This window comes from Labeo rohita, chromosome 25 (assembly GCF_022985175.1).
Source record: "Labeo rohita strain BAU-BD-2019 chromosome 25, IGBB_LRoh.1.0, whole genome shotgun sequence".
Taxonomy (NCBI): domain Eukaryota; kingdom Metazoa; phylum Chordata; class Actinopteri; order Cypriniformes; family Cyprinidae; genus Labeo; species Labeo rohita.
Window position 1 is genome coordinate 25,523,594 of NC_066893.1, and position 20,674 is coordinate 25,544,267.

Here is a 20,674-nt window from a genome sequence, read left to right on the forward strand (position 1 = left end):
GACTTCTTCAAAAAACATTAAAATTGTTCATCGCAGTGCATTTTGGGACTGACTTCTTTATTACAGATGCATGTGATACTGCTTTAAAATTTCGCCAACATGAGGTATCATAGAAGCAACAGCCTTTAAAAACTGCCTGTGCGTCATAAAATGCTGCTGTAGGCAGCTCACTAGGTTTGGAACAGAGCCACACTCTTTTTGTGTTCTTTTCCCAGTAGACCCATATCCATTTTCATCACAGAGCATGGCATCAAATATGAATGAAAACATGCAACTCCGACACAGTGTTTAAATAGAACCCGAAGCATCTCCGCAGGGACTGACAGACGCATCTGAGACTGCGCTGCCATCGCAGGATGGAGGGAAAAAGCTGGATGGAGAGAACGACAAGAAAACAAAAGGAAGAGTGCATCCCCACTCTCCGGGGAGGAAAGGGTTAACCCCATTACGACAGACCAATCAGAGCAGGGAGCAACACTGCAAAACCGCCGCAGTGAGTGAGAGAGGGAGACTAAGATAGAGAAGGAGCGAACGAGAGAGAGAGAGAGATGGGGACAAGCGAGGATGAGGAGGCGCAACAGAGGGGTGCAACGGCAACAACGCATCACAGTTTGAACAGAGTGTGTGTGTGATCAAGGAAACAGTTAGCAGGATGTCTGTTTCACTCCGCTGGCGCTGCTGACAGCACGGACAGTGTTTGCACTGACGTGCAACGGCTGCAAAAGTGTGTGCACTTGTGGATCTCAGACGATGCTTTGGTGAAGCTGTAGCTACTCTACGTTGCATGACAGATGAGAACTCTTGGAGCGCAAAGGTAAGCAGGCAATGTTGAATAACTTTGGTGATTGAATGTGATGGAGTCGGCATGCCACTCAATTTTTCAAATGTTAAACCATTTAAACAGTTATAATCTAGAAGAGATGATGTTGAAGCTTAGACGATAGCAAATATACGGCTCCCTGGATGACACCAGCATCTTTTAGAGCTGCCCTAGTAAATTAAACTCAAGTAGAGCCAACCAAATGGCTGAAGGACCCGAAGGTGAAAGTTTAAGAATCTGTCATTGAAAACCCTTCAGCGTCTACATTTAGTGATTAACTTGCCGCTGCCTGTAAACAACTATCTGACTTTAGTTAGTTCATTGATCCACGTCTCCACTGACGAATTTGGCCCGCGAAACCCGATCAATTCCGTTTACGTTTTCCCCCGATTTGTCAAAGTCTGCTGGACTGTAACATCTGGGAAAAATTTACACCGCAAGGTCTTATTCAAGGCTGGAACGCGATCGCCTCGTTACGCCGTATTCTTGACTGAAAAATGATGTGAGGAAGTACAGGCGTAAAACAACACAGGTGTTTGCGTTACCTTCCCTAAAAGGCACTGCTTTGGAAATGAGTGTTTGTTCCCAAGATGCACGGTTCATCCATCAAGCCCTGCAGGTTCACAGATGTACCTTCACATGGACGTTAAGCAAGAGCAGAGCTTGTGCGCTTTCAGATGAATGGATAACACATGGAAGTCCTTACTTGATGATGGATCGGATGTAGGCTTAATGAATAATTGATTGCTCACTTATTGATACTTCTTTGCTTTTTTCTTGGCAGGATTGTGGGATTAAAAAGCTGAAGAACTGCTTCCAAAGTGCAGCGCGTCCCATCTTACGCATCTTCCAGAAGCGTTGAGTCTCTCCAGTCTGCAAGAGTGGATTTCCCAGTCCATGCACAGTGGTTTTATCATATGCTTCGGACAACGTTGACGACGCATCCTAAAGGTCACCTTCTCTGAGGGGACAGGAAATTACATTTGCAACACCCAGAATGCACCACCCCCTCATGCTGACCTAAACAAATCTGTGACCTTGGATTCTTTAGCAGATGGCACATGCAAATCAGCAAACGCAAATCAATATGGATTTATCACCTTCTAGGGCCCATAAAAATGCAATAACGGGAATACATCAGCGTTGAAGGAACGCACCAAGTTAATGGATTTCTTCGTCCTAATGGTATCGAGGGAGATTAACGCAACTACCTAACCCTAACGTGGATACAATAATCAATCAAAACAATCATTTTCAGTTGCCAAATTAGTTTAGAAAAGAGAAATGGACAGCTGATCTCTGAATCACTTGGCATTTTTTCTTGGACTCCTAAGCAAAGCCTCGGAGAGAGAACGAGAGTGACACCTCTTTGTTAATTCTAGACGTGGCAGGAGATCAAACATATTGTTTGGTTTAGTGAAAATTAAAGAAATCGCTGCCAAATCGCCCCCCCTCTGACCATTAAGAAAAATCGCTTGGATTACGAGGATCACGAAGTGCAGAATACTTCCTTGAAAGGCCATGCCTGGGGCTGATGTACAAGTTGTACCCCTTCCAGACTATCCCGACTCGACCGCTGACTCCCGAGGCTGAGAAAGAAGCTGGAAGGGGAAGGGTAAGTCAACAACTGTGTAAAATAAACTATTGGACAGTTGTCATTAGTAGTCCAGAAAACAAGCTTGATGATCTGTGAGGTGTTGTGTTTTAGCTCATGAAGTCATTAGAGTTTCCATTTGGTTTCGCTCCACTGTGTCAGTATCAAAACACAATGCATCACGGTTCCAAGTTGGCACCTCTGACGCATCCATCTACAATGAAGTAAATTACAAAAGCCAGGTTCATATTTATCTCAACGATCCTCTCTCTCTACATTCTCCCTCTTGGTGATTAATGAAACGCAGAACTAAAGACAGTCATATTTGCAAATGGAGCAATCCATAGCTGCAAAACAAATGAAAATGCATTGCAGACAAAAATAATAGCTAAAGTGTGTCTATTCATAGCAACGTCGAACACAGAACGGCCAATGCATTATTAGTCAGCGTGCGCGCAAACATCAAATGTAAAGCCATTAGCAGGCCCAGAGGGAATCTGCACACATTTGTGTGCATTTTCTGAACTGATCCTTGCTGAAAACCTGTGCAAATGAAGTAAAACAGTCATTAAGAGATGAAAACAATATCAAATTAGCTAAAATATTTAAATGGACATGTAAAGAACTTTATAAAAGGCAGTGGCTTGAATCCAGCAATGATTTACCACAGATAGGGTATGGGTCTAATTATTTTGTTAGTCTCGATACACTCTTAAAAACACAGTGATGCCATAGAAGAACCATTTTTGGTTCCACAAAGAACCATACAGTCAAAGGTTCTTCAAAGAACCATCTCTTTCTTACTTTTTAATAATCTTATAACCTTCTTTCTCCACAAAGAACCTTTTGTGAAACAGAAAGGTTCTTTAGATGTTCTTTAGGTTCTGTATAGAACCATTTAAACAAAAAAGGTTCTTCTACAGCATCATGAAGCACCTTTATTTTTAAAAGTGTAGGTGGGACCCCCAAGAGATTTTTTGATTCAGTTTCAGACAACTTAAATAGGCTTTTCTGTAACTCAAAGAGTAGCACATGGCAATAGCAACTCTTAAGGTCAAGGAACTGATTCCCAGGGAACAAGAACTGATAAAAATATAAGCATGTACCCTGAATGCAACGCAACACAGCAGGCAACAGACGTCGATATAATGTCAGGTTGACGTTGGACCCCAGTGTCAGACAGACGTTGCATTTTGGTTGAGAATGACAATCGGGTTGACATCAGTATTTGATGCTGACTTAACGTTGGATTTTGGTGACACAACCAAAAAACAACAAACCATCAAGATCATTTGACGTTGGTATTGGACATCAAATTAACGTTGACACGTTGGTTTGACATTAAATTTTAGTCACCGGATGTCACAACTGAAATTGAACCAAATATCAGCACCTTGTGACTAGGACTGGGCAAAAAATTAAAATATATATATTTTTTTAGAACGTTTAACTGATTCTTAAATTTGAAAATGAAGTCAGCTTGAAAATGTAACTACAACATGTTTTCAGTAACTTTTTCTTTAATAACCCTCTAGTTAAAGAAAGTTCTACTCCTAGTGCACCACACATAAAGTTGTCAAATCACTTGTTAAATATCTTTGCAGAAAACATGTATGAAACTACATCATAAACAAATTTGTTTTATACATATTATATGATCAGAAATAATATGAGGAAAATGTTTTTGTTTTAAAAAAAAAATCTCAACAGTCAAGGTAATTAAAAAAGACTGAAGGTATAACATCAGTATACTATTATTAACTATAAACGTTCTGTAAAAACAATGAACAGCAGCTTTCAGCCTGTCATCATGATGCAAACATAAAATATCAGATACACAGTAGTAGTTCTTTACAGGTCTTTTTATTAGATTGCGCTGCTTTCCATTGTTTATTGTATGCAAACATGGACACATTTGACTGCTGCATTTGTGTCTCTCGAAGCGCATCATGCATAAAATGGCATTCTAAAAATGTGGCGTTCTCCCATTTTCTTAAGTTTTTCCTATTCCACTGCCCGTGTCGCATCTAAAGCGAATTCTGTGTGAATGGCACCTATGCCGATATGAGCGCGTCACATGTAAGCCAGAGGTCGCGTTAACCGAAAATTCTGTCATTGACGGAAATTTTTTTTTATCAGTGACAGAAAAATCTAAAGGCCGTCTGTCATTTTGACAGATTACACTGAGGGTGATCTATTGTAAATTGTAGCTGTAATTCCCTCCCCTGTCCAGTTGGTGGCGAGTGCGCTCCAGTGAAAAACGAAAATGTGAACAAAAATAAAAGCAATTAAATGTGTTATTTAAATTAAAATATGAAACTTAAAATGATGGGTAATAATAGATTATGACGGAATTTTTACGCCCCTGTCCGTCAAAATGGCGGACAATGTTGAACTCTAACGCAACCTCTGATATAAGCTGTTAATCACCTGCGCCGACATGTGGTTGGATCGTACTTTTATCAATGGCATACTGTCAAAGTCTCTAACTGTAACGTTTGGTAATATTTATAGTCAAAATTGTGATTCCTCGATATCTAAAGAAGTTCACTTTCAGAACAAAAAATGTACAATTTACTCACCACCTTGTCATCCAAGATGTTCATGTATTTGTTTCTTCAGTCGTAAAGAAATTAGTTTTTTTGAGGAAAACATTTCAGGATTTCTCTCCATATAGTAGACTTCTATGGTGCCCACGAGTTTGAACTTCCAAAATGCAGTTCAAAGGGCTCTAAACGATCCCAGCTGAGGAAGAAGGGTTTTGTCTAGCGAAACGATTGGTTATTTTCTAAAAAACCTCAAATGCTCATCTTGTCTAGCTCTGCGTGAACTCTGTGTATTCCGGTTCATGGCAGTTAGGGTAGATCGAAAAACTCCCATCTAATTTTCTCCTCCAACTTCAATATAGCTCTACATCGCTGTTTCTTTTGTAAAAGGCATTTGACCTCCTTTGCATGTTCACTTTGTAAACACTGGATCGGTACTTTGCAGCGATGTAGGACGATTTTGAAGTTGGAGGAGAAAATGAGATTGGAGTTTTTTCGACCTACCCTAACTGTCTTGAACCGGAATACACAAAGTTCACGCAGAGCTAGACAAGGCGAGCATTTGAGGTTAAAAAGTATATAAATTGTACATTTTAGAAAATAACCGATCGTTTCACTAGATAGGACCCTTCTTCCTCAGCTGGGATCATTTAGAGACCTTTGAAGCTGCATTTAAATTGCATTTTGGAAGCTCAAAACAAGGGGACAACATCTCATACCACTATATAGAGAGAGAAATCCTCAAGAAACATAATTTCTTTATGACCGAAGAAAGAAAGACATGAACATCTTGGATGACAAGGGCATGAGTATACTATCTGTAAATTTCTGTTCTGTAAGTGAACTTCTCCTTTAAATTCAAATTAATCGATAAAATTAGAAAAAACGCTCAGCCCTATTTATGACGTTGCGTGCCTGCTGGGAAATCACTTTTTCCATAAAAGCGCCTGTCCAGTGCGTAAATGTGAATGTTGTTTAGCTGTTATCTTTTAGATAAGTAGCACATCAAGCAGAGTTATTTTTCAAAGTTAGTCTTGACAAACTAAATTTCTAGGTAAAAATGACAGTTATATGAATTTATTTGACTTTCCGTTCCAATTTAAATTGGAATTTTACATCCTGTTTGGTGCATAAATTCCAATTTAGAATGGATTCTCAATGCAATTCTGACTGACGCATCACTGTTCAAACTTTTCTCTGATTGTCCATCCTGCTGTTTTTACCTTTCAGGATAATGCACGTCCCTCCCGCAACGGAGGAAGAAAGCACCATGAGTAACGTTACAGTTCTCGATATCACCGAGTCCGTAAGTCCCGCCATGACGGCGGCCGGCCCGTACCCTTACCCGCTCAGCTTCCAGGTGTCCCTGACCGGATTCCTCATGCTGGAGATCGTTCTGGGATTGAGCAGCAACTTGACCGTACTGGCTCTCTACTGCATGAAGTCCAACTTGGTCAATTCCGTCAGCAACATCGTCACCATGAACCTCCACGTGCTGGACGTGTTGGTGTGCGTTTGCTGCATCCCTCTGACGATTGTCGTGTTGATGCTGTCACTGCAAGGCGACACGGTGCTCGTCTGCTGCTTCCACGAAGCCTGCGTGTCATTCGCAAGCGTGGCCACGGCGGCGAACGTGCTAGCCATCACTTTGGACCGATACGACATCTCCGTTAAACCGGCCAATCGTGTCCTGACTATGGGACGAGCGGTGGCTCTGTTGGGTTGCATTTGGGTGCTGTCCTTCGTCAGCTTCTTGGTGCCATTTATCGAGGTGGGATTCTTGGGACCGGAGCCCACCAAAGCCAATCAGACCGCCGTCGTGCATGTCAACGAATATTACACCGAACTTGGTCTGTACTACCACCTAGTGGCTCAGATCCCCATTTTCTGTTTGACTGCCGTCATCATGTTGGTGACGTACGCCAAGATCCTGCAGGCACTCAACATCCGCATTGGTACGCGCTTCCACGCCGCGCAGAAAAAGAAGAAAAAGATGAGGAGGAAAAAGAACTTCTCTCTAATGTCAACATCCGAGCAACAGCTGCCAGAGATCACGGACGCCTCGCAGAGCAGCAACCGCGGAAACGCTCCGCTCGGCATGCGCACGTCCGTCTCGGTGATCATCGCCCTGCGAAGGGCGGTCAAACGCCACCGGGAGCGTCGCGAACGCCAAAAGCGTGTTTTCCGCATGTCGTTGCTTATCATCTCCACGTTCCTTCTCTGCTGGACGCCTATCACCGTTTTAAACACTGTGATCCTCAGCGCAGGCCCCAGCGACCTCACCGTCAAGCTCCGACTGGGTTTTCTTGTCATGGCCTACGGCACCACGGTCTTCCATCCTCTCTTGTACGCCTTCACGAGGCAGAAGTTCCAGAAAGTCCTAAAAAGCAAAATGAAGAAACGGGTGGTTTCTATCATCGAGGCGGATCCGCTGCCAAACAACGCGGTGATTCGAAACTCCTGGATCGATCCCAAGCGGAATAAGAAAGTGACGTTTGACGATCACGAAGCCAGGCAGAAATGCCTATCATCTGAAGATGCAGACTAAAACCACTTTGCGACCTCCAGAACACGGACTAGTTCTCATGAAAGCACTGTTATACATAAAGGGAACCATGTGATGTGAATATTAGTCTTACATGAGCAGATATCGACGAATCGGTTACTATTTATAACTAACTTGGAATATAATATGATAGGTTTCATAGATTGATGCTATTGCAGTTACAAGGTGCATGTCCTTTATAAACCACTGTATGTACTGTAAATACATGAAAGCTGAGATTTGTACATACTCTTTATCAGTTATGAACCTCATTTATGACTTGTAGCCTGTGTATACATGTATTTATAATAAACTATGTGGGGGAAAAAAAAAGATGAAATCCATCTGCTTTTTGACTTGAACACAGATGTAGGAAGAAGAAAAAGAAAAATTATTGACTAATCATCACACAGCAATTCATATGTTAAAGGAGAAATTCACTTCCAGAACAAATATTTACAGATAATTTACTCACCCTCTTATCATCCAAGATGTTCATGTCTTTCTTTCTTGAATCGTAAAGAAACTGTGTTTCTTGAGGAAAACATTTCAGGATTTTTCTCCATATAATGGACTTCTATGGTAGTTTGAACTTCCAAAATGCAGTTTAAATGCAGCTTCAAAGGGCTCTAAACGATCCCAGCTGAGGAAGAAGGGTCTTATTTAACGATTCAACTTCAAAATCATCCTACATTTCTGCAGAAGTACTGACCCAGTGTTTACAAAGTGAACGTGCAAAGAAGGTAAAACGCCCTTTGCAAAAAACAAAACAGCGATGTAGGATGATTTTGAAGTTGGAGGAGAAAATGAGATGGGAGTTTTTCGACCTACCCGGTCTTAAACCCGGATTAAACCAAGTTTTTTTTAGAAAATAACCAATCGTTTCTCTAGATAAGACCCTTCTTCCTCGGCTGGGATTGTTTAGAGCCCTTTGAAGCTGCATCGAAACTGCATTTTGGACCATCAACCCGTTTGACACCACTTAAATCCAGTATATGGAGAAAAATCCTAAACTGTTTCCCTCAAAAAACATAATTTCTTTATGACTGAAAAAAGAAAGACATGAACATCTTGGATGACAAGGGGGCGAGTACATTATCTGTACATTTTGTTCTGAAAGGGAACTTCTTTAAGCTCCAAACACAAACAAAAAGCACTTACAAAAGTTAACTTACATAAGTCGTCTTGTGTGTGAATACGGAGAGATTATTGTTTCTGTGGAACAAAAACAAAAGAATTATTGACGAATCATCACAAAGCAATTAATATGTTAAAGGATTAGTTCAATTACTGAATAAAAAATGTATGAAAATTTACTCACCCCCATGTCATCCAAGATGTTCATGTCTTTCTTTCTTCAGTCGAAAAGAAATGAAGGTTTTTGAGGAAAACATTCAAGGATTTTTCTCAATATGAAAGAACAGGTTGAAGGTCCAAATTGCAGTTTCAGTGCAGCTTCAAATGGCTCTACATGATCCCAGATGAGGAATAAAGGTTTAGCGAAACAATCAGTCATTTTCTGGAAAAAGAATAATAATAATAATAATAAAAAAAAACATTTATGTACTTTTTTATCTCCAATACTCGTCTTGTCCATTCTCTGTGATGCACATGCGTACTCTGTGTAATCCGGGTCAGTACAGTTAGGGTATGTTGAAAAACTCCCATCTCGTTTTCTCCTCCAACTTCAAAATTGTCCAACATCGCTGCAGAAGGCATGCAAAGAAGGTCAAACGTCCTTTACAAAAAAAGGTAAAACAGTGATGTAGGATGATTTTGAAGTAGGAGGATAAAATGAGATGGGAGTTTTTCGACATAACTGTCTTGAACCGGAATTCACACAGAGCCAGACAAGATTTGAGATTAAAAAGTATATATACTGTAATTTTTTTTTAGAAAATGACAGACCTTTTTGCTAGATAAGACCCTTTTACCTCAGCTGGGATCGTTTAAAGCCTTTTGAAGCTACATTTAAACTGCATTTTTGACGTTCAAACTCACAGGCACCACAGAAGTCCACTACATGGAAAACATTCCTGAAATGTTTACCTCAAGAAACATAATTTCTTTAGGACTGAAGAAAGAAAGACACGTCTTGGATGACAAGGGGGTGAGTAAATCATCTGTAAATTGTTTCTTTAAGTGAACTACTCTGTTTAGCTCCAAACACAAACAAAAAGCACTTAAAAGTTAACTTACATAAATCGTCTTGTGTGTGTGAATACGAAGAGATTATCGTTTCTGTGGAACAAAAACAGGAGAATTACTGACGAATCATCACAAAGCAAATAATATATTAAAGGATTAGTTCAGTTACAGAATAAAAAAAAAATCTGAAAATTTACTGACCCCCATGTCATCCAAGATGCTCATGTCCTTCTTCAGTCGAAAAGAAATGAAGGTTTTTGAGGAAAACATTCCAGGATTTTTCTCCATATGAAACAACAGGGTGAAGATCCAGATTGCAGTTTAAATACAGCTTCAAAGGGCTCTTCACAATCCCAGACGGAATACACAGAGTTCACTCAGACTTAGACAAGACGAGCATTTGAAGTTAAAAAGTATATAAATGGTAAATTTGTTTCGAAAATGACCAATCATTTTGCTAGATAAGACTCTTCTTCCTCGGCTGGGAACGTTTAGAGCCCCTTAAAGCTGCATTTAAATTACATTTTGGAAGTTTAAACTTGGGGGCACCATTGAAGTCCACTATATGGACATAGTTCCTGAACTTTTTTCCTCAAGAAACATAATTTCTTATCGACTGAAGAAAGAAAGACACAAACATCTTGGATGACAAGGGAGTGAGTAAATTATCTGTACATTTTTGTTCTGGAAGTGAACTTCTCCTTAAAACAATGAACACGACTACAAAAAGCACTTACCACAGTCGCGTTGTGTTGCTAAACTCCAAGTCCTCTGAAATCACATGACATTTTGCATGAGGAACGGACCAAAATGTAACAGATGACCCTCCAAAGTCGTGATTCATGAAGAAAAGAAATGAAGGTGCTGCAAATATCATTGCTTCAGAGCTGTCAAATCTGAGGAAATGTCTACTTCATTTTGGCACTGCTGTCAAGGACAAAATGTCCCTCATTTTGCATTCAGCGAAACGCTGAAGTTAAACTTCCATTCACCAAATCTGCATATATATTAATGAATCTTTTCCCAGGTCAGCACTGTAGCTCTTAGAGGTCTATTGTGCACCATTTCGAGAACATCCATCCCTGCGTGTTCAGTGGGAATTATTTTGTATTGTCAAGAATGAAATGAACCAACGCCAAGCCGAATTAGATCAACACCAGAGTGATTCACATAGAAATTTGTTCAGCAGATTAAATGTTTTAGCTGATTCACAAGCTCGCGGTCTGAATTGAATGAGATGAGAGAGAAAGAGCATGAAATAATACAAATACAAAACTGACACATTTATATTCATCCTCAATGATTGCACTGAACTTATGTTGCATGTTTAGTATTATTTGTGACCATGGACCACAAAACCAGTCATAAGGGTACATTTTTTAAAATTGATATTTATACATCATTTGGCCAAAATACAAGTATCTGAAAAACTGAAATCTTTGAAAAACATCAAAATATTGAGAAAATTGCCCTTAAAGTCGTCCAAATGAAGTTATTAGCTATGCATATTACTAATCAAAAATTTAATTTTAATGGTAGGAAATTTACAAAATATCTTCATGGAACATGATCTTTACTTAATATCCTAATGGATTTTTGGCTTAAAAGAAAAATGTATAATTTTGACCCATATAATGTAATTCAGTTCGTTTTTTATGGTTATTCATAAAACAAGGAGATTTTTTTTTTTTTTTTTTACAAATATACTGGTCACTTTTATTTTTATGTTCCTTTGTTTGTTTTTTTTAAACATTTTTTAAATTTCTATTTAGCTTTTATTTTCTTAAATTTCAGTTTTAGTATTTATTTTAGTACTTCAATGTCAGTTTATTTTATTTCAATTTTTTTATGGTTATTCATAAAACAAGGATTTGTTTTTTGTTTTTTTTGTTTTTTTTACAAATATACTGGTTCTTTTTTAAATATAATGGAAATTAAAAAGGACAAATGATTTATTATTTTTATTAAGTTTTATTTATACGTTTTTTACTTTTAGTATTTTTTAGTATTTTTATTTTCCTTTGTTATTTTTTTAATTATTTTTTTCATTTCTATTTAGCTTTAATTTTCTTATATTTCAGTTTTAGTATCCATTTTAGTACTTCAACTTGTTTTATTTCAGTTAGTTTTTTATGGTTATTCATAAAACAAGGTTGTTGTTGTTGTTTTTTTTTTTTGTTTTTTTTTAATTTACTGGTTTTTAAATTTTAATATAATAGAAATAACAGAGGACAAATAATTATTTTTATGCTTTTATTTTCTGTTTTGAACTTTTGGTAATTTTTTATTTTCCTTTGTTTTTTTGTTTTTTTTTATAATTTTTTATTTCTATTTAGCTTTAATTTTGTTATATTTCAGTTTTATTATTCATTTTAGTACTTCAACTTAATTTTTTTTATTTCAGTTAGTTTTTTATGGTTATTCATAAAACAAGGAGTTTTTTTTTTTTTACAAATATACTGGTTGCAATTTGAATAAAATGGAAATAAAAGAGGACAAACGATTATTTTTATGCTTATATTTTTAGTTTTTAACTTTTAGTAATTTTTATGTTTCTTTGTTATTTTTTTAGTCATTTTTTATTTCTATTAAGCGTTAATTTTGTTATATTTCAGTTTTAGTATTATTCATTTTAGTACTTCAACTTAAATGAAATCATTTTTTATGGTTATTCATAAAACAAGGTTATTTTTATTTTTTATACAGATATACTGGTTGCAATTTGAATGAAATGGAAATAAAAGAGGACAAACGATTATTTTTATGCTTATATTTTCAGTTTTTAACTTTTAGTAATTTTTTATTTTCCTTTGTTATTTTTATCATTTTTTATTTAATTTTCTTATATTTCAGTATGATTTATTTTAGCACTTCAGCTTAAACTTATTTTATTTCAGTTAGTTTTTTATGGTTACTCACAAAACAAGTTTGTTTTTTTTATATAACAACATTATGTATTACAATAAATTTGATCAAAAGAATGAAATATTTTCGTTCAGTACCATTTACCATTCAAACAATCTCAATACAGTGCTGCAGGAGAGAAAAGAGGTTTATGAACCACAGGAGAATCAAAACAAGAGCTTTGAGATGCTCATACTTCAATCTAGATGACAAGTGCACTTGGCTTAAATGGGCCAAATTTGTGAGTAAACAACACAGCCAGAGAAGATGGTGTCGATACGCTGTTAACTATGCAGTTAAAGCTCATACTGTATATTAAAAAGACAGTTTTGAGCACCGCTTTTGCATCCAAACACAGTTCCCCAACGACCTCTACAAAAGCAATATCAAGCCAGCATCCTGCGGCGTCAATGGGTCACACCTACCGAGTGCTGTTATTTGCTAGGATAAAATCATATGTTTGATTTGAAATGCCCTCGGCAGACATCTGAAGCCGGTTTCATGGTGTTGTAAAATTCAGGTCACACGGTGACCCGCGATTCACGGCTCTGCCTCGTTCCGAGTGACGCCACTTCAAACAACCAAACGGGCCGTTCAATATGCGGCGGTGACCTTTCGTCACACTTCGCTCTCATAAGATTTGCACCTCTCAGATCGTCCTATAAAAGTGTAATTGAGAATCATCAAGCCTTCTATAAACAGTCAATGTACCACAAGGGTTTTGTAAATGTCACCTGTGTTAAATCTTTCAGCAGAGGATTCGGGGCAGAGGAGGATGTCATGGTTTTAGGTTTGCAAACTGAACTGTCTATTACTCCCTCCAGTTTACAAGCAGTTCGTAATGAGGGAACAAGTTTGGTCGCACTGCATCCTAGCAGTCTTTAAAAACATCTTGAGGACTGGAGAAAAGCAGAAAATATGGCTCACATTTAACAAGCAACTTTCTTTTAAAAATTCACAGTCATATAAATTATTTGCATGTTATGATTGCTTAAATGCTTACTGCCCAGAAGCAACATTGTGCAACTGTGGAAAGAAATGAATATGGCCACTACAGAGAATACTAAAACTGTCAAATGCCATGATTTTAATACAGATCTCATCTATTATTAAATATCTACCATTTTAATATGTATTTAAAGGGACAGTGCACTCTGAAATCATTTACTCACCCTCATGTCGTTTCAAACTTATGCCATATGTTTTGTTTGAGAGTTAGAGAAGTTTAGAGAAGATTATAATTTGTATGCCTTTTATATACTTTTGTTTTTGTTTTGTTTTTTAAAATTAGCATTCATTTTCATATTTTGAGTTTTTATTTTAGTTTAAGTTTTAGTAATTTTGTTATGTGCTTTTGCGATTGTGAGTTTTAGTTTAATGATTCTTTGTTTTTTATTTATTTTTGGTTATTTTAGTTTTATTATTATTCATTTCAGTACTTCAACTTCAACGTATTTTATTTCAGTTTTTTTGTGGCTATTCATAAAACAAGGATTTTTTTTTCTTTCCAAATACACTGGTCGCTTTTTGTAATATCATGGAAATAAAACACAAGATTATTTTTATGCTTATATTTTATGCTTTTTTTTATTTCAATTTTAGCTTTATTATTTTATTTCAGTTAGTTTGTTTATGGTCATTTTTAAAATAAGGAGTTTTTTTTTTTTTTTTTTTTTTTTGTACAAATATACCGGTCACTTTTTTAATATAATGGAAAAGAAAGAGGACAAGTGATTATTTTTATGCTTATATTTTCAGTTTTTAACTTTTAGTATTTTTATGTTCCTTTGTTATTGTTTTTAGAATTTTTTATTTCTATTTAGCTTTACTTTTCTTATATTTCAGTTTTAGTATTCTTTTTAGTACTTCAAATTAAACTTATTTTATTTCATTTATTTTTTATGGTTATTCATAAAACAAAAAGTTTTATATATATATATATATATATATATATATATATATATATATATATATATATATATATATATATATTTATATATATTATTTTTTAAATATACTGTTGCTTTTTAATATAATGGAAATAAGAGGACAAGCAATTATTTTTATGCTTATAAAAACACTTTAACTTAGTTAACTTAGTTTTTAACGTAGTATTTTTTATTTTCCTTTGTTTTTTATCATATCATTTATTATTTCTATTTCTATTTTCTTATATTTCAGTTTTAGTATTCATGTTAGTGCTTCAACTTGTTTTATTTCAGTTAGTTTTTATGGGTTTTTTTTTTATTTATTTATTCTTTTTGCGAATATACTGGTTGCCTTTTTAATATAATAGAAATAAAAGAGGACACAAAATTATTTCATGCTTAACTTTTCAGTTTTTAACTTTTAGTAATGATTTATTTTCCTTTGTTTTTTTTTTAATCTCTATTTAACCTTAATTTTTTATATTTCAGTTTTAGTATTATTCATTTTAGTACTCTAACTTAAACTTATTTTATTTCAGTTCATGCGTTGATTGAGTCAATTGACAATTGATTCATTTGTGAATCAGACAGACTCTATTCTCACATTCAACTCACTGATTCAACAAGCATCTCACTAAAAGGCAAGATTTTTAGCAACCATCTTCAATTTCAATCTGTTTCTCAAATGAAGCTATGGTATGATCTGAATCAAACCGATCAGAATCAAAAGATTCGCGAACCCGTTCAAGTTCAGATCTAAATCAAATGATTCACAAACCAACATTTCAGATCAGGATTCGAAGTGCGGATCGCGAACCACTGAATCATTTTGCGACGCAATGGCGTTCCAAAAAGCTTCACTCATCACTTAAAATACTATGTTACTGTATTGATGTTTTTGTGGTGCTTTGTATTGTTTTTAATGCATTTTACTATAAATACAAATTAACTATAAATGCATGCAAAAGAGTAACATGTACATAAAAAACTGCATACATTTGTGTTCATACATAAGGTTTTGAAATATCATGAGGCTGAGGAATTAATGAAAGGCTGAACCATAACCATTAAGTGACATTTTAATAAAACATTAAGCTAGGCGCCAAATGATGTTGATTTCAATAATGAGGTCCATTTCATCTAAGAATATTGCTTAAAACATGCTTTCATAATGCGTGCAATAGAGGGTTAAGGCAGAGAGTGCGAGGGATGTGAAATTTGCATGAACTGCTGTGCTGTATCTAGGCTATGTGTTCATGCTGGTTTATCAGAGGATGCCAGAGTGAGGTGAACATGATTTTTATTCATTCCCCTCTCTCATACAACACAATACTGCACTGACAGAACTACAGCCCCCTTGATACTATATAGGAGGATCAATAAAATAATAAACCAGAAAACAAGCTATAGATGCAAATGCATCTGCTGGATAATGTAAGGTCACTGCTCGTTTTACAACTGCTCATGTTTGTTTCATACTGAACTTATTGGCATTTTGCTGATCGGAGGCTTGGGAAAATGGGATTAGTGAGAGGGTTGGTCGTCCTTTTAACCTTCTAGAGCAGCGTGGCTCCACAATACATCAAGAATAATAGAGTAATGTTCAGTATTAAGTTCAGGTTACAGACTGTAGGCGACAGGGCCATCTAGTGGAAACATGTTATTTAAAGTTGCACTAGGAGAGCTTATGATGCATTCATCATTTCACCCATTTAGTGGCTTGATGTTTAACAGTTTAATCCTAAAGCAGTGAAAACTGCATCTCTATATTCATCCAAAACATGGTTACTGTTAAACCATGGTAACCACAAATTAACCATGGCTTTGCTACACTAACCATAGTTTAACCAAGTTAGTAAAACTTTAATACCAAAAAATGTATTATACTTTTAATAGTAATAAAACAATGGTTAATTTTCTTAAGGAATTTGTATTTGTGTGATCTTTCTTTGTTTTGCTTTTACAACTCTATTTTGTAGCGTTCAATAATTTAAAAAAAAATCTGAAAAAATAAGATTTGATATACGCAGTCTGAAGTCCTGATCTGAATCAAAAGATTTGCGAACCATCATTTCAGATTAGGATTTGCGTGGGTGAACCCGCTCCGAAGTTCCGATGCAAATGATTCGCGAATCCGCTTCGAAGATCCGATCTAAGCCTGCATCCCAATGTGCATATCCATCCTAAATTCTATGTGACAGTAGTGATTTTCAATACTATTTAGGGCAGATACGGTGGATTGTATGCACACTGGGACAAAGGGTAAGGCAAATAATTCATGATACGCGCTTTGAAGTCCCGATCTGAATGAAATGATTCGCGACCCGTGATTCCGATCTGAATCAAAAGATTCGCCAACCCGCTCAAGTTACAAATCAAATGATTCGCGTTCCACGCTCCAAAGTCCTGATCTGAATAATGATTCGCAAACCAACATTCCAAAATTAGGACTCGAAGCGCGGATCGCGAATCATTCAATTCACGAAATGATTTGCGAACCCGATCCGAGATCCCGATCTTAATCAAATGATTCGTGATCCGAAGTTCCAATGTGAATCAAAAGATTCGCCAACCCGCTCAAGTTACAAATCAAATGATTTGCGATCCGATCTGAATCAAATGATTCGCGGTCCGATCTAAATCTAATGATTCGCAATCCGCGCTCCAAATTCCCGATCTGAACAATGATTTGCAAACCACATTTCAGATCAGAAGTCCTACACAATAAGTTTTTTTTTCTTCTGTTACTTATGTTTATGCTTCACGAGACATGTTTTGCGAAGTAATTATGTGTCGCAAAAATTTACTAAAGGCGATTAGCCAAATATTTCGTAAAGATGTACGATTAATCGCACTGACAAGCTACGCCAAATCGTGCTCATAATCGCACATGAATCGCATTCGATTATGAGCGCGATTTGGCGTAGCTTGTCAGTGATTTACGGCTCTGTGTATTAATTGCCGCTCCAGTTGAACGCACGTGATGGAGCTTTACTACAAATCAAAGTACCGGCTTCATTGACTAAGCGCGCCTCACAATATCGTGCGATTAATCGTGCAGCCCTAATGTACTGTAATACCACATTTCAGATGTGAACATAGATTGTTTTCATACCGTGCTAGTGGTGCGATATAAAGCTTTTTATGAACGCATTTAGCACGGGCGACCTGGAAAATTAGCAACGTTGGCATCTGTCTTAAAATTCTTCTCCGTTTTCAGCCGTCTCCATCTGTCAAAGGCCTCTCCTATACAAATCCTTGTTTTATTTCGGACATTGTCACGACGTACTTTGGATTCATAACGAGGTCTTTTAGGTTTCGTAACTTTATACATGTTTTATCTGACACGTTCGTAGCTGCAGCTGTAACTAGAGCAGAGCTGGCAACCCGGATGACGAAACTCTACTGACTTCGTGATTGGCAGATAGCTGGAGGGTGGCGCCTTATGGGATTATTTTTGTGCCAATAAGAATGAACGTAACTTTATAAAACTGAACGTAACTTTCCAAGAAACAATCAAAAATATGCCACTGCAAAAGAAGAAAAACACAATGAAAATGAAAAAATGAACTCAGTCGCACGAATTTAACATGCTCTTCAAATATGCTTCATTCTTTGTTAATGATTTTCAAAGAATCGTTTTCGCGAATCATGGATTCTGAATGCGTTGCCACAGCTTTCGCTTACGCTTCGCAAATTTTCGTTTGCTGTTTTGGCACAAACCTCTCGTGGGGGCGGGCTTAACAGCGATCTACTCTGATTGGCTAATGAGCTTTTGATGGACAGCTGCTCTCTGACCTGGAAGCACGGACAGTGACGTCAGTGGCGCACATATTGGAAAGTTGTTGCGGTGTGCAATACGTCGTGCTTTGTTTATATTAAGTATTAATGTTATTAGTATTTCACCTACGGTCGTCTCTTAGTTTCTAAAGATGAGCTCCCAGGAGAGACACGGAGCAGCATCATCTTCCACCTCAGCTTGTCCCTCAGGGCAGCTTTAAGTAAGTTAGTGTTGCTAAAGTAACGTTAATCAATAACATCGATAAAAGTTTTATTCATGTACAGTGTGCAACAGTTCTGATAGTTTCTATAAACAAAGCACGACGTATTGCGCCACTGACTTCACCGTCCGTGCTTCCAGTTCAGAGAGCAACTGTCCATCAAAAGCTCATTAGCCAATCAGAGTAGATCGCTGTTAAGCCCGCCCCCACGAGAGGTTTGTTGCAAAACAGCAAACGAAAATTTGCAAAGCGTAAGCGAAAGCTGTGGCAACGCATTCAGAATCCATGATTCGCGAAAACGATTCTTTGAAAATCATTAACAAAGAATGAAGCATATTTGAAGAGCATGTTAAATTCGTGCGACTGAGTTCATTTTTTCATTTTCATTGTGTTTTTCTTCTTTTGCAGTGGCATATTTTTGATCGTTTCTTGGAAAGTTACGTTCAGTTTTATAAAGTTACGTTCATTCTTATTGGCACAAAAATAATCCCATAGCGCCTCAGACCAAAACACAACATGACAACATCAACATCAGTTGAGGGCTGCAACTTTCACTTTTAAATGACAATATCCTGGCAGGACCACTGTTGTCAGTGATATAAGTATTTGAAATGAACATGATTTCTTAATGTCTAGTGACATGTCAGGGCCATTTTATGATTAACTGAAATAAATTTCTTACATACGGTTCCTTTAAACCAAAGATTCGCGATCCGATCTGAGTCAAATGATTCGCGATCCGATCTAAATCAAATGATTCGCAATCCGCGCTCCGAATTCCCGATCTAAACAATGATTCGCAAACCACATTTCAGATCAGAACTCGAAGCACGAATCATTCAATTCGTGAAATGATTGGCGAACCTGATCCGAGGTCCCGATCTAAATCAAATGATTCGCGATACGCGCATTGAAGTCCCGATCTTAATCAAATGATTCGCGATCCGAAGTTCCGATATGGATCAAAAGATTAGTGAATCTACTCAAGTTCCGATCTAAATGAAATTATTCGCGACCCGCTCTCCGAAGTTTTGATCTGAACAATTATTCGCGAACCAACATTTCAGATCAGGACCCGAAGCGCGAATGATTCGCGAACCTGATCCGAGTTTCCGATTCGAATCAAATTGATTCGCGATACGATAGTTTAACTGACTCGGAGTTCCAAAAACCTCTTTCACCCACCATAGGTATATATATCATTACAAGCAATGTCGAAATTCGAAAATGAATGGCTCTTGTGATCTGGTTTTTGCTAATGAATCGCTTGAACTGAATGATCGTTTGATGAGTTTGAATCAATCGGAGAGGTTCCAGCTTACATGACTCACTAATAGATTCATCTGTTTTGTCTGTTTCTCTGCTTTTTGCATCTACAGCCATGTTTACACGACACTGTCAGTACTACTACTGACTTAGCTAGCTTGCTTGTTTTATGACATTAAATGAAATAAGCTTTAAAAAAAATATGATGTTTAAAATAAAATTTAAATATTTCAATTTCAAAATAACATCCAACACAAATCTATGTTCAGGTAACTGGTTTAACTGCTAACTAGTGAAACACTCCATTAAAATGACGAACTGCTCCTCAAAATGCATATCAAATCTAAACATTGTGCATTATTATCAAGTTTGTAGCTTAATTCACTATATTTTAAATAATTTGAGCACTGCAGTCCAGTTGGTAACAGTTCAATAATCATTTGAAAGCATCCAGTCATCTCATACCATTGAAGTGAATGTTAAAGTTATCAGTATATATTGTAGTAAATGTCTGAGAAATTATTGTTGTATCTGATTGTATTAGTCTATATAAAGTGACAGTCAATGTACAAAGAGCAAATAGAAGCAGATGAAGACAAAACAGCATAACAACATAAAGTTAAAGGAAAACCTTAAAATTCAACCAAACTGCACGTTTTAAACACTTTGTCTACCTTATGTTCTTACTCTGCCCATGTATTAAATTGTGCATTCTTGAAAGCATGTGGTTTTCTAGCCTATTTACTTTATTAGGTAATATCAATGGTATGACCTATTCCAGATGACAAGAGTGGTTGCATACACATATATTTCATTGTTTGATCCCTACTAAATTCTACACCCCTGGCAAGTGATGTAATGCTACATTTCACCAAATCTGCTCCAATGAAAAAAAAGTCATCTACATCTTGGATGGCCTGAA

At 36.7% G+C, this 20,674-nt stretch overlaps 1 protein-coding gene across 1 annotated transcript; it reads left to right on the forward strand.

Annotated features, from left to right (window-relative positions):
- Positions 1-225: 225 nt before the first annotated feature.
- On the forward strand, positions 226-7,904 carry gpr22b (G protein-coupled receptor 22b). Its single transcript, XM_051099000.1, has 3 exons — positions 226-814; positions 1,605-2,435; positions 6,191-7,904. Exon 3 carries the CDS (start codon positions 6,195-6,197, stop codon positions 7,506-7,508), a length of 1,314 nt encoding a protein of 437 aa, XP_050954957.1. The 5' UTR covers positions 226-814; positions 1,605-2,435; positions 6,191-6,194; the 3' UTR covers positions 7,509-7,904.
- The last annotated feature ends 12,770 nt before the right edge of the window (positions 7,905-20,674 follow it).